This window comes from Equus przewalskii, chromosome 15 (genome assembly GCF_037783145.1).
Source record: "Equus przewalskii isolate Varuska chromosome 15, EquPr2, whole genome shotgun sequence".
NCBI lineage: Eukaryota > Metazoa > Chordata > Mammalia > Perissodactyla > Equidae > Equus > Equus przewalskii.
Genome location: NC_091845.1, coordinates 66,328,804 through 66,342,992, shown reverse-complemented (window position 1 = coordinate 66,342,992; position 14,189 = coordinate 66,328,804). Strand labels below are relative to the sequence as shown.

At 43.4% G+C, this 14,189-nt stretch overlaps 1 protein-coding gene across 5 annotated transcripts in view; it reads left to right on the top strand.

The window, feature by feature from the left end:
* The window catches only part of PLCL2 (phospholipase C like 2), a 177,950-nt gene that overhangs the window by 136,314 nt on the left and 27,447 nt on the right, over positions 1–14,189 (top strand). Inside the window, exons 4-6 of one of the 5 annotated variants that reach the window (XR_011527144.1) lie at positions 1,187–1,262; positions 4,963–5,031; positions 6,978–7,057. The exons of 1 other annotated variant lie outside the window; for it this stretch is intronic. Coding sequence is in view for 2 of the 4 variants with exons in the window: in XM_008514215.2 (XP_008512437.2) it covers positions 1,187–1,262; positions 4,963–5,031 (145 nt within the window). In the remaining 2 variants the exon portion in view is untranslated. Of the gene's footprint in view, positions 1–1,186; positions 4,522–4,962; positions 5,032–6,977; positions 7,058–14,189 lie in introns of all 5 variants that reach the window. 3 more of the 5 variants (XR_011527145.1, XM_008514215.2, XM_008514217.2) reach the window with 3 other exon arrangements.

Below are 14,189 nucleotides of genomic sequence, written 5' to 3'. Positions count from 1 at the left end.
ATGAAGACTTCAGTGAACACCTGCTTTGGCCTTCAAACCTCTCGGTGTTTACTATACTCTTCTGAGAACAGTGGAAGGTGATAAATGCTGTGAGACTCACTTTAAGACTGGTGCACTTCTTAAGAGGCATGTTGATTAGGCTTTAGTTAATATAACTGATCAAAATATGGTGTTCTTTGAGTTATATAAAAAAATTCAACCTACGTATATTTAGTTTTTATAAAATAATTACCATGACAGTTAGTGATAAATGCTGTAAAGAAAAACAAAGCGGAATTTAAAGGAATGGAGAATGATAGATTGGTGTTATTTAAAATAGAAGGGTCATGTAAAATAGATGAGTAATATCATAATGCAAAATATTTGGATGTTTAAATACAGAAAGTTAGAATCTACATTTAGGACAAGCATCATAATGTACCATATGAGTCATGAGAGCTGAATCTGGTTATCCCATTTTCATAGTGATTTTAGAGCCAAAAATATTACTTCAGATAGATCTTTTCCTGACATTTTGGTGAGTAAAATAATTGATCAGCTGTGCCCTGATCCTTTTTCTTGTTCAAGCTTGGCTCTTAAAACAAGCACGTGCAATTTAGAACAAGAACTCAAAATAGAATGTTTTAAAATCCTTGATAGGAACATTAAAAATGCAAGTTTGAGTGTTATCCTTAGTGATGTATCAAATAAATGCTGTTTTTTAATCCTCATTGTAAGTTTTAAACCAATTTTCACATGAAGGCATTTCGGCTGAAATGGTAAGGTGTGTAGATGTTGGAGCTTTCTATCAGAGGAAGAAGTTCAAGATTTTGTTAAAATGAATGACCGAAATGTCATAATGTGTTTATGATTTAAAACACAGACCAGATGTGTACACATATTTATTTGAAGGTTTTCACACTGAAACGAACTCAGTTCGGTGCTGGTTCAAGGTTCAAATTCAGTGTTGTACAAGCCTGACTCCACTGGAAACAGCATACTCACAGCCTTGTGTAAACCATTACAGGGAGATGCATGATTTTATCATTTTTCACATATACTTTTGAACTTAAGTAGTGGAAAGTCAGATAAAAGAGCGTTTTGCCTCATCACCTCAGCCTGTTTTTAGGGGAAGAGCCCGGTGCACGTGTGTAGGCTGGTGTCCAGTTGTCAGGTGTCATCTCGTGTCTGGATGTTCCCTTTGCAGATGATCCAGTCCCTCAAGGCGTTGATTGAAAATGCAGATGCTGTGTACGAAAAGATTGTACATTGTCAGAAGGCAGGTAAGTGCGAGCTTGTTTCTTTTCTTTAAAATTAGTAGCATCATATATTTTGCCTCTAAATATTTCATCTTTTTGATACTATATCAAGAAAATCAGATATAAAAATTATTTTTCCATGGCTAAAGAAAATGCCAGTTCACTGGTTCTCAAGCCTGAATAACAAACTCAGCTCGGGGGAGCATTTAAAATATATTGACATCGGTCTGGGGTGTGGCCTAAGAATTGATGTCCCAGGTGTTTCTGATGGGCAGCAAGACTGAGAACCTCTGCACCCATCTCTTTCCTCGGTGTTTCCTGTGCCGCCAAACTCCCCTCGTCGCCCGTGACTCTCAGCTCATGGTAGGAAAAGGGAGGCTTGAGCCGAGAATGAATGAGTTCTTAGAAAGGAAAATGGGCATCAGTTACAACCTCTTGACACTTCAAAATGCACTGGCATTTTCAAATGCTGATGAATTCATTAATTGAACATCCAATTGTTATACTAGATTATAAAATTCTGCTTACATACACAACCATCTAACTAACGTTAGCAGTGATAAAACCACAAAATCACGTGTTCTGCATTGTAATTAGAATAGATGAAATGGAGTTCTTTCAATTTTTAAACTTCGTTTGTGTCAATTTGGAAGATTCTAATATGGAGAATATTTGTAATTCATAAATAAGAGTACCTGTCCTTCATTTCTAAGTCTTAGGTTTCTGTTCTTTAAAATCAAGAGACTAATAACTATTACCTAGCCTGAAAAAACAATCATCTCTTATCTCAGAAATGAACTTGTTTAAAATAGATTAAAGACAAGGATACGTGCGACAATTTTCTTTTTTGGTGTTTATTGCAGGAATGTGCACATTAGTGACTAATCAGAAAAAAGTCCTCATCTTGTTAGCAAAATATTATTAGCGAAGTGATTTTTCTATGTCTAGTCCTCTCTGGGCTAATATTCCCTACAACCACAACTAAAACAAGTTACTTCAAACACCATTTTATCATGTCTCCACCCTGTACAACATCAGTAGCTTACTAGAGTCTGTGGAGTCAAAGATAACCTTCTAAATTCCCGTGCAAGGTCATCTACCAACTGCTCCCCTCATCTTGCCAGTACTTTATAAAATTTATTAATTAACTCATCTGTTCATTTAATAAATACGTTTTGAACTTATACTATGCATAAGGTACTTTTAAGAGCTGTTACAGACCAAAATGTTAAAAAGTAAGCAAGATTGGTTTTTGCCTCGTAGAACGTTCCAGTCAAACAGGAGATGTGAAAGTAATCACACACAATCACATGTACTGAGTCCTTACTGAGTGTTACTCAGGAGGCTGAACTCACCTGGGAGGCAGAGGGGAGCCATTGGTTTTTGAGCAGAATGGCAAAGAGATTGAGCTTTAAGGTGATGATCGTAATAGCTGTGTACAGAGGGTTGTCATGGGCTGAACTGGATTGGGAGGCTGCTGAGAGCACTGAGGAAGGAAAGGAAGTGATGGTGTCCATGCAGCCTGGCCTTGGACTGCCCTTCCGGAGTTCCTGAGTGTTCCTACTTAGATTTTCACAAGCCGTCGCTCTCGTCTCTCTCGCTCCTCTCTGCCAATCTGTACTTTTCTTCTTTTTGTCTCAACAGTCTTCCAGGAGACCTTTATGATTCCAGGATTTGTGTTACCTAACCATTTTATTTAGCCCTTCGCACGTGTGTTTGGTCAACTGATAGAGCTTCTTCAGTTACTGTGTATTTTATTAATGTATTCCATCTTCCAGACAGGATAGTAACATCCTATGGCACCAGGATTGCATATTGAGTTACTCTCTGTATTTTACCTCTGACATCTGTTCTAACACTCTGCACAAAGCAGTCACTCAAATATTACCTGACTAAATGTGATCTGACCTTTAAGTATTCGGTTCTATTAAATGCATGTATTGCTATGAGAATTAGGGACTATTAGAATTTGAAACTACATTTATCAGGAAAAAAAGAACTGTTGATTAATTTAACAATTTGAGTTACTGTCAATTCTTTGCAACTTCATTGGTTTATGAAATTTGGTAATTTCTAGCATAGTGCAGCTTTATCTTGTTCTGTTTTGATTTCAATAAGGGATGTTTTTGCTTGTATTTAAAAAGCTGAAGAGCCTTGTCTATAAAGGATTTTGCTGGGAGGAGGAAAAAGAATAACCCCGGGTTCGTGTTGCTCTGGTTTTAAAGACCTTTAAAAGCATGTAACGATCATCTTTTGGTTTCACAGTTAGCTGAGCGCCTACACAGCTCTCTGTTATCCTGAGTGCTTATTTTAGAGTCCTTTGATCTTTTGTTTCTCATGTTTACAGTTATCGTAAGAGCATATAGTCATTAGTCACAGGAAGAATTGCTAATTTGTATTGGGCTCAAAAACGTTTGCATAAGATTTTAGCTTTGATAAGTAATTGTTATGCTGCTTGTAGAACTTTAATCTTGCAGTGACAAAATGAAGATATAGGTCACCAAAGTGCTGCGAGAGAGCACTATTTTAGATGTATTTCAAGCTTTTAAACACAAATTTATATTCTTCTTAGATAAACCTTAATGTAAACAAGTGAAAATAAAGAGTTATGCTCCCACCTCCAGGCCCATGTTAACAAGTGCGCCCAGTGCGGACAGGTTTGGACTCCTGGCTATGTAATTGATTTTTTTGCCGTAGAAATGTGTATGCCACTGTTATTGGAAAGAGGGAGTGAGGCAGGAGAGGAGTGCTGAGAAGTGAAGACCGCCAGCCAAGGTAGGCTGGGAACCTGAGGCCCCACCCAGTCGGCAGATGACCCAGAGGCATCTGGGGGCCAGTGGGAACAACCAGGCGATGGGCAGTTCGGGCAGCCTGCATAGCGCACTCTTAAGAAGAGAATATGGCAGCACAGAAGGTTGAAGGGTTAAAGGGAAATCTTAATAGGAAAACCGTGTTCCTAGGAATATGAAAGATCCAGTGAAGAGGTGAAGAGGAGACCTTAACAGATAAGACAGGGACTGAGGCTGGAGGAAGTGAGGAGGGCAGGAATCAAGTACAGTTGTGAAACACTTGACCTTGGAAAGGGGGAAGGACCCCTCTTCTTCCCAGTTAATACAGAAAACTGTGACGTTCAGAGAAATTCTGAGAAAGAAAGGAGTGTTTTCCATTAGAAGCTAGACAAGGAAGTAGTGCCATAGGAGAACAGCAGCAGCTTTGGGATGAGGAAGTGGAAGAGGAGCCGAAGGACCGGCCGGCGTATGGGAGCGTTTGTTCGCAGTCAGAGGTCAGTAGTGCCAGCGGAAGGGACTGATTGGATGTGAGGTGGTGCAGGAGTGATGTGGGATGAGTGGGTCTGGGCTGCCATGTGAATGAGAAAGATAAGTGATAAATGGCAGGGCCATCCACGAATGAGTGTGTTAAATCGCTGAGCACAGGCGAATACGCTGACACGCACACATGCTCCTGAATCTAACGAATGCTTGTTCTTCCAAGATATAGTGAAGGAGGTGATTGGTAAGGAGTACTTGTAAGGGAGCTGAAACGGAATCTGCAGAGGGAAAAGCATCATAAAAGTTCATAGAAGTTCTTTTTTAAAAAGTTGATAAAAAATTAGCCAGATTCTTTCAGGGGAAAACAGTCTTTTCCACTTTCTAATATCTATCTCTTTCTCTCTTTCAATGGCCAAAATCAGCAGCCTGTCTTTGCATTTGAATTGCTTTTTTAGTCACTGAATTGATCTGCTTCCTAAAGGCGAGGAGGAGGACCTGGAAGGAAACCATGCTGCTCTGCTTCAGTGAGTTGGGTGTTTTCATCAGGGGACTTTAAATGGAAAATAATTTGTTCTCTGGAAAGGAAAAAAGAAATCAATGACATACTTCCTGTCAAAGATGGTGAATTAACACCTGCACTTAATCTCCACTCCCTTCTGAGCCTCATTGAAATGACAGTAAGGGTTGCTGTTGTTTTTTTAAGGCATGAACCCATAAGGACAAAGAAAATGGGAGCAACAAAATTTTGGAAACTGAAACCCAGCTGAATAAGTGCTAATTGACTTAGCTGAGTGAGGAGAGCTGGAGCTGGCGGCGGGGGCGGGGGGCTGACGGGCATCTGATTTGCGCTGCAGACCACCCCCGACCAGCTCAGAACATGGTGGCACCTGGTGCCTCTGGAAGTTGGCGTAAAGGTGGGGATAAAAGAGAAGAACTGCCCGAAACCTGGATTAAGAAGCAATTAGACCCCAGATGGCCGAGAACCTGCTTGTGTCCTGACAGTGGGGAGGTTAAAAATAGCAATATTCTCATCCCATATGGGGAATTCAGTAGATAACGCTTGAAAAAAAAATCTAACTAAACAATATAAGCATGTTACTTAGAAATATGGACATAAATACTAAAAAAGGAAACAAACTCAGCTAAAGGGTTTGAATGTAGCTGCTTCTGGAGAGGGGGAATTGGTGACAACTATTTGGCTCTTTCAACTGTGTGCATACATAATTCTGATAAAAGTTAAATTACTACTAAATTTAATTTAAATTACTAAATTAAAAAAAAAAAAAGGAAGGAAGGAATCAAGGATGGGAAGCTGCTTGGGGAATCCCTGACTGTGGATGTTTCCTGAGAAGACGTGAGCCATACCCACAAGGTTGGGGACAGTGTTAGGTGAGTTAGCTGAGGTCTGCCGGGCCCCCTGCCGGCCTCCCTGGCTTTGCGGGCAGGCCCAGTGCAGAGATGATGTCTGTGCCTGGGTGGGCAAGAGCCTGGTTCCTCTTCTGGCAGGAGAATTGCTTTTGCAGTCTCAGAATGACGAGGGAAGATCAAGCTCTAAATGAGAGAAAACCCAGCCCACCCCAGGCCTATTTAAATAGCAGCTTCTTTCTAAAAGCTCTGAGGATTCTCACGCATGGCAGGCTTGTATAGTTACTGAGGACACTGGGATATTAGGTAACTGTCCAGATAATGAAAGCTTTAATTACCCTTCATTTTAATCAGCCTAATGGAAAACTTTCTATGATGGATTCTATACATCCCTGCTTTCTTAAATTTAGTTTGCCGAAAGTAAATGGAAATTCTGATGACTCAGGGTCATCTTGAGAGGCATTATTATTATTCTGTGGTTTAATGCAGCAATTCCTCCAGGAGCCTTTACATTTTGGAGGATCCTTGACCTGCACTCTCGATGGCCTTGCTTTGCCTGTTCAGATCAGACTTAATAGTTTAATTCCATCTCCTCTCATTCCTTCACTTCCTACTGCTAATTTGTGCTGTATTTCCCGGCCATCTATTTGTACACCACTCTGTTTTTTTCCTTTCTGACATGCTGCTTTGAGTCTGCTGGGCAGTTGGCATCTCCCCTGTAACCGAGATTGGTAGATGTATGCTACCTCACAGCAGATGAGAGCCTGATGCACTCCCATATGGGGAGAAGAAGCAGAATGCCAGGCCAGACCTACAAGGCCTGGATTTGCTTGCTCAGAGACCTTTCTTATTTTACAAACTCCTCGCATCTCGGTGCGTTCTTAGGAGCCGAGGTTACCAGATAAGTAATGTGCCACCATCCATCACTTGGTTTGCTCACATCCTTGTCTTACCCAACACATTAAACATTAAATCATCTGTAGGATTCATCCTGAAAGCACTTCCTTTCCAAGTGTGCTGTGTGAAAATATTTGCAAAAGGAAACCTGGGAGCCTGTGACGTTTGTCTATTTGTGTCAAGATGTTTTCTCGGCTCTGTTTTACAGAACAGTAAGAGGTTCTTCCGTGGGGATCCAGAGACCCATATTCTGTGCCACCGGTACCATGTCTTGCTGTGTGATGTTAGGTTAGTCTCTTGACCCCTCCCTGCCTCATCTTCCTTCTTGTAAGTCACGTTAGATGGTATGACTCTCTGCTGGCCCCATGGGTTCTAAAATGCAGTGACCTAGGATCAGTTGCCTAAGCAGCCATTTTGGAATGGCTTGATTGCAGTTACTTAAAAAGATTCCAAGATGAACTGAGTAATCCCTTCGAGTGGTCCAGGACACCTAAAATGCAGCCCATCAGCATGGGTTTCGAGGGGGAGAGTGAATGCCTAACTTTGAAGGTGAAGAGTGACCGCTGAAGGTGAGACCTCCGAACCTGAGTTGCACTCCCGTAACTCCTTTGGAACCCTCGACGTCTTTCCTCTCCTTAAAGAACGGGTGTTGAATCACCAGATCCTCTCCTGCGCACTTTAATTAAGTAACAGTTAGTGAAGCCAAGGGAAGCCAAGAAGTAGCAAGGTCTTCAATGGCCGGCACCTTGCCCTCCTCCCTTTAATTCCCCCTGAGGATCCATGGCTGATAAGGGAGGTTGGAGGGAAGGATCACAAAGGTGACAACTAGGCCAACTCAGGTCAAAAGCTTCAAAACAAGCAGCAGGTCTCCAGAAACCCGCTGTCTCACCACAACCCACATCTCCTGTATCTGGCACCCCTCTGGCTTTAAGATGCCCACATCGACTGTCATCCTAACAGTGTTTCTCCTAAGTGTGGTCAGAACCTCCTGCGGCCGCTTGTTTAAAATGCACTTTCTTTGCTTCACCCCCAGTCTTGCATCTTTGGGGCTGGGGCTCGGGAATTTGCACTTGAGTGAGCACAGTCAGGTTTTGTGAACCTCTCTTTAGAGGGTGGAGCAGAGAAGGCCCCTCCTGGGTTCATGCTCACCTCTGAGCCTCTTTCCTCTGTCCCTCAGAGGGACAGGTGACCCGTTCAGACTCCAGGGAGTGCTGGCTTGAGGGATTAATGGGCAGCCAAGTTGTCTTTCTCAAGGAGTGTGTTCCTTCTTCCTAATATAGCTTTCACTGGTGAAATTTCCCCAGGGCCGCGAATGAAGGGGAGGGAAATTCGGGGGGGATGCTTGAGCTTCCTGGGGTACTTATCCTGTGAGCAAGTCCCAGAGCTGTGTTTTTTTGTCCCTTCTTCCTCCCTCCTTCCTTTGTAAACCCACAGAGTCTCTGAAAGCATCACTTTTCTCTTAAATAGCAACTCTCAGGGTCCTCTCGGCAGGTGCTCTGCTGGGGAGGAATTGGGCTGCTTTCAACTCTGGCTTGCCCATAAAAATTTTTCTGATTATTAATCTATTATACTTGTTTATTAAAGCTGAGAAGAACTACAATTCAAGTCAAGTCCTCAAATAAATTAAATCATCTTTCTCAGACAAATACCAGAAGGTTTTTTATATCTCTCTATATATAACCTAATAAATATCCTAAAATGAAGTGAATAGCCTAGATGATCTCTAAGGCTTTTCCAGCTCTCAAATTCTGTGCTCTACGAATCCTGTAATATAATAGGAATAAGGGATTCTAGTGGGTAAAGTGAATAAATGCATTCTAAGAATGTTTTAACAATATTTAGAGATAAATCTTCTTCTAGGAATAAGGAATTTAAAACAACTTTAACCTGCCTTCTTTCATTATAGTCAGTGGCATGTCAAAAACATGTCATTACACATGTTAACATATTAGAGGAAAAACACAGTCATGCGTTTGTGGAATGTGTTCAATGGCAAGATGTTGTACTAATTGCTTATTGGAGATGTAAAAAAATAATGAAAGATCTCTGCTGTCACTGAAAATTATAAAACCCCACCAAGCATGTGGTGCAGGTAGTAGGTACAAATGAAGTTTGAAGAAAGGAGCAAGCCTGGAGGGTTCTGCCTGTAGGGAAGGAGGTGGGCCCTGAGCTGGGGCTGCAGGTCGGGCAGGCTCCCTGTGAGCAGAGCAGAAGGGAAGGGCTTTTTAGGCGGGCCGGGCGTAGAAGCCTCATTCTCAAGGTGTGCTTTCCATGCCCATGAGGTATGTTGTCCTGCTAAAAGGAAATGTCTGTTTCAGGAAGCAGCAGAAGATAGGGTTGGAAATACAGGTTGGGTCAAATGATGGAAGCCTTTTAATTCAAGGGTAAACTATTTGGGGTTGATTTTCTAGGCCAACGTTGCCCAAAGCCTGAGTCAAGAAATGCTAGTCCTGCTCCATGGGGCAAAGGATTTCTTCACCAAATCTTTATGACACAATTTATTCCACTTTAGAGATTCTCAGTCCACATTAGCTTGCTAAATATCCCCCAGTTTAAGGCAGCATTTCCCAAAAATGTTTGGTTAGAAAGCCCCTGTTTCAGGTTTTATCTGTCAACGTCGTGAACACTTTAGGAAACTACTATAGGCAGTGGGGTCACTAAATAGTTCAGAACAGGCCTGGGACTCACTGATTGACTCATCTCTCTCCTTTGCCCTCCATGTTCACATACTACTCCCAGCAACGGAATGTGGACGCCTGACACTTAGAATAGGAGGAAGTTGATTTTCGTGAAGGGCTGTTTCAGGTGTGGAAGCGTGAGATCACAGTAGGATGCTGTCTTAGTCCATTCAGGCTGCTTTAACAAGATACTACAGACTGGACATCTTATAAACAGCAAAAATTTATCACTCACTGTTCTGGAGGCTGGGAAGTCTGAGATTATGGTGCCGGCAGATTCAGTGTGGTGGCCGCTGAGGGCCCACTTCCTGGTTCACAGACACCGCTTTCTCGCTGTGTCCTCACATGCTGGAAGGGGCTGGGGAGCTCTCTGGGGTCTCTTCTACAAGAACACTAATCCCATTTGTGAAGTCCCCCCCCTCATGATCTAAGTACCTCCCAAGGCCCCCTCCTTATACCATCACATTAGCATTAGGATTGCAACACAGGAATTTGGGGAGGATGCAAACATTCCGACCATGGCAGAAGGTCAAAGGGAAATAACTGGTGAGTTGTTGAAGCAACTGTAGTCAAGCTGGGATGGAGTCAGGCCTACAGGTGGAACTGGTGTCACCCAAATGGAAGAGTCCCTTGGGTGGATGAGTTCTCTAAGGAGAACGGGTTGGGAGGAAATACAGAAAATGCTGGGATGTGATTATGAGTCTGTAGTTCAGAACTGAATGTTTTACTTCAACCTCTAAGCGTGAAAGCACCCCGGCTCCCCCGATCCCCGGCCCTGCTCTGCTTTTTCTTTTTCCCACGGCAGTCATCATCTTCTAACCTACCACATAGTTTACTGTGTTCCCACTTGTTGTGTGTCTTCTCCCAACTAGAATGCAAACTCCTTGAGGACAGGGATCTCTGTTTATTCACAACACATCCAAACGCCAAGAGCAGTGCCCGGCGCAAAGCTGGCACCCAGTAAATATGTGTTGAATTGAACTGAACGTGGAGTGCTGCGTTTATTTGTTCATTTATTCACTAGACGTTGATTAGGTCCTTACTCTCAGTTTGACAGAAGCTGGGGACTTCATTTTCTGCCCTGTTGGGCTCCAGGTCAAGGGTTGGAGACAGGCAGATGAGGAGATCCCCCTGCCCGGGGTACTCCACCCAGTAGCGAGAGGGCCCTGCCATGTGGCCATGACAGCACACCCTGTGATGGACTCTGTCCGGGGTGGTGGTTGAACCAAATTTTAGAACAGGAACTGAGTCAAGAAAGTGGTTCGTCAGGGAGCAAGGCAAGTGGGGACCGGAATTCTGGGCAGAGAGAAGAGCCCACACAGGGCAGTAAGGTCGATGCTAACCGTGGCTATGACAAAGACGTTCAGACGGAGATGGGGGAAGCAGCACATGGGGCTGGGGAGGCAGGCACAGAAACAGCACAAACCCAGATGCTTTCATACAGCCTTAAACCAAAAACCTTGACGTATTAGACTGCATGAAAAGAATTCTGTGTGGCAAAAACTATCAGAAGCAAAGCCTCAACAAAAACTACAAACTGAGGGGCCGGCCCCGTGGCTGAGTGGTTAAGTTTGCATGCTCCACTTTGCTGGCCGGGGGTTTCGCCGGTTTGAATCCTGGGCAGGGACATGGCACTGCACCACCACTCATCAGGCCATGCTGAGGCGGCGTCCCACATGCCACAACTAGAAGGACCCACAACTAAAAATATACAACTATGTACCGGGGGGCTTTGGGAGAAAAAGGAAAAAATAAAATCTTTAAAAGAAAACCACTACAAACTGAAAAAAAATGTTAGCAATGCATATCAGAAAGGGCTAATATCCGTAACATGTAAGGAACTCCTACAATCAGGAAGGAGAAGGCCAGCAACTGCAACGTTTGTAGTCTTTACAAAGAATATGAACACAGTTCACAATAAGGGAGCTTCAAAAGAGTCTACAGTGAAATGAAAAGATGTTCAGCCTGGATTATAAAAGATGCAAACCTGTTCCGGTTACAAGGAATACAGTTACGAACACAAAGTCAACGTCCCTGCCTTCATGAAGCTGAAATCTAGCTGTGGGAGACCGAAAAGGAACAAAAGAACAAATAAATAAAACAGTGCATCAGACAGTGATGAGTGTTTTGGAAACAATGAGGCAGAGAAGGGGATGGGGCGCCCGGGTGGGAGTGGAGGGTGGCACTTTTAAATAAAGTGCTCAGCAAAGACCTCGGTGAACGGGTGACCTTTGTGCAGACGTGTTTGGAGATGGAGAGCAAGCTTTTCAGATATCTGGGAAAGGATTCTCCCAGGACGAGGGCCACCGAGGCAGAGGCCTTGAGGTGAGAGCCTTTGCTGCGTCAGAAGAGGAACTGGCAGGCCAGGATGGCTGCCGTGCCGTGAGCAACAGGAGGGGAGCCAGAGTTAACAAGGGGCCGGCCAGACATGGTGAGGATGTAGTTCTGCTCTCAGTGAGATGGGAGGTCTTTCTGGGGGTCTGAGCTGGAGTGGCTACGTCAGAGAGCCTGCGGAGAGGGACGGGGCAGGAGCGGATGCTGGAAGACCGTTCAGAAGGAGGCTTTTGCGACAGTCCAGCCCAATCAATGGCTGTGTCTTGGTCTGGCCTGGTTGGGTGGAAGTGATGTGAAAGGGTTACAGTCTGGATATTCTGAAGGTCATGCTATTGGGATTTATTGACAGATTGGATGCAGGGTCGGAGGGAAGGAAGAGGGGAGTTAGTATGACTGCAGGATTTGTGGCTGGAAAGGTGACGCTGCTGTTTACGAGGTGGGGAGGACTGCGAAGGAGAGGCTTTGAGAGGGAGGATCAGGGGTTTGGTTTGGGGCATGGTCAGTTTGACGTGCCTTGCTGACTTCCAAGTCTAAAGTTGAGGAGAGAGGTCCAGACTGGAGGTAATGAATTTGGAATCCATAGGCGCAGAGGTGGTCTCTTAAGGTTGGAGACAGATCATCTAAGAAGAGACCGTGTAGAGGAGACGGAGCCCTGCCCTCTCGTGTTTAGGTGTCAGGGAGATGGGAAAGAACAAGCACGGGGGTGAAGATGCAGCCGGACGGGTGGAAGGAGAACGCTCATCTTCTGGAAGTTGAGTGAATGAGGTATTTCAAGGAGAGGCCATTTTTCAACCATCAGATCCAAACATTTGTATCAAAGACGCCACAGTTCTATCACACGCAGGTCATGATAGATTGGTGATCATATAGGGGAAACTGGTAACTGTCACACTATTGGGGGATGTAAATTGGGTCCACACCTAGGGAAGGCCAAATGGCAGTAAATTTCAGAATTAAAACTATATGCAGTTTGACCTGCAATTCCGTTTTTTCAGAGTTTATTCTACAGATATGACCACATACTTGGGGAAAGGCGTATTTATGGAATTCTCTTTGTACCATTGAGAACAGCCTAAATGTTACGACCTAAATGTTCAATAGGAGGGCCCTTGATAAATACATTATGGTAGATCCAAATAATGGAACATTATGCTGCCATAAAAAAGAATAAAGAAATGTATATATGTGTATGTATATTCACCTGCGCACACACACACACCATATATACACATATATAAGGAAGATCTCATATATAGATATAGGTAAAAAAATATGTATATAGTTTTAAAAGGCAAAGCAAACAGTGTATGCTATTTGCTAATATTTATTTTACAAGGTGGAGCAGGAGAATAGAGCCCTGTGTGCTTGTGAGCGGGGCACTGTCTCTGGAAGGAGGCCTAAGAGGGAGTAACAGCAGTTGCCTGATGGGAGGGGAGATGGGGAAGGGAAAGATAATTTCTCTATACCAATTTCTACTTTTTAAATTGTTAAGCCATATGACGTATTATCTATTCAAAAATGAAAATAAGAAGAGCTGTAAAAAGGAAGAAAGACGTGGACAGGCCAGTCATGAGGGCCTGGTGTGTTACGGTGATCATGCCAAACTGAGGTGGAGAGGAAAGACCCGACTGAAGAGTAGCAATCCAAACAAAGATGTCCTGGGTATAAAAACTAATCTTTGAGTATAGTCAGGTGAAGAAGGCCTCTTTATTTTTTAGTGAAATGAAGTAAGGAGGGTCTTGCTAAATGCATTATTCCCCATAGGATCCCACCCCAAGTGAGTCCCGTGGCCAGTGTTTAGAATGGTGGCATGGTAATTAGATTCCACAGAAGACTTTGAGTTATGCAACTTCAGCTCACCTGGATTCACCCAGATGGAGCATGTTGGCAGAGGAGGGAAAACCTCCTTCATATCATTCATTCACAAACCATGCTGCTGTGGATTTGGCATCTCAGGGATCTTGTCATCCATCTGGCTTTCATGGATATATTTAAGAGACCTGGTTTATCTGTTCCACCTCATGTGGAATGGGACTTAACAGCTCAAAATCCATCTTAAAATAATTTGGCTCTTGTTAATGCCAAGACTATTTGGGAAGAAGGCCAAGAAAAAGAGACTACCAACTGGAACTTTATGGAAGTAATTAGGCATTTCCATGTCTCCATGGGGATTATGGTGTCAACACCCACGTGTCAGCGGCAAACCCAAACTTCAGACCCTTGGAGTTTTGGGGCAGAGTGTATAGTTTACAAAGACTGTATGTTTTAACAGGTGCTATAGGTAAATTAGTTGTAAAAATGATCAAATATCCATATTTTGTTCTCAGGGTACTTTGAGGTTATGCCACAAGATACACACAGGCCATGTTGTATTGAGGTACTTTTCATACTAATGATAAACTGACCTC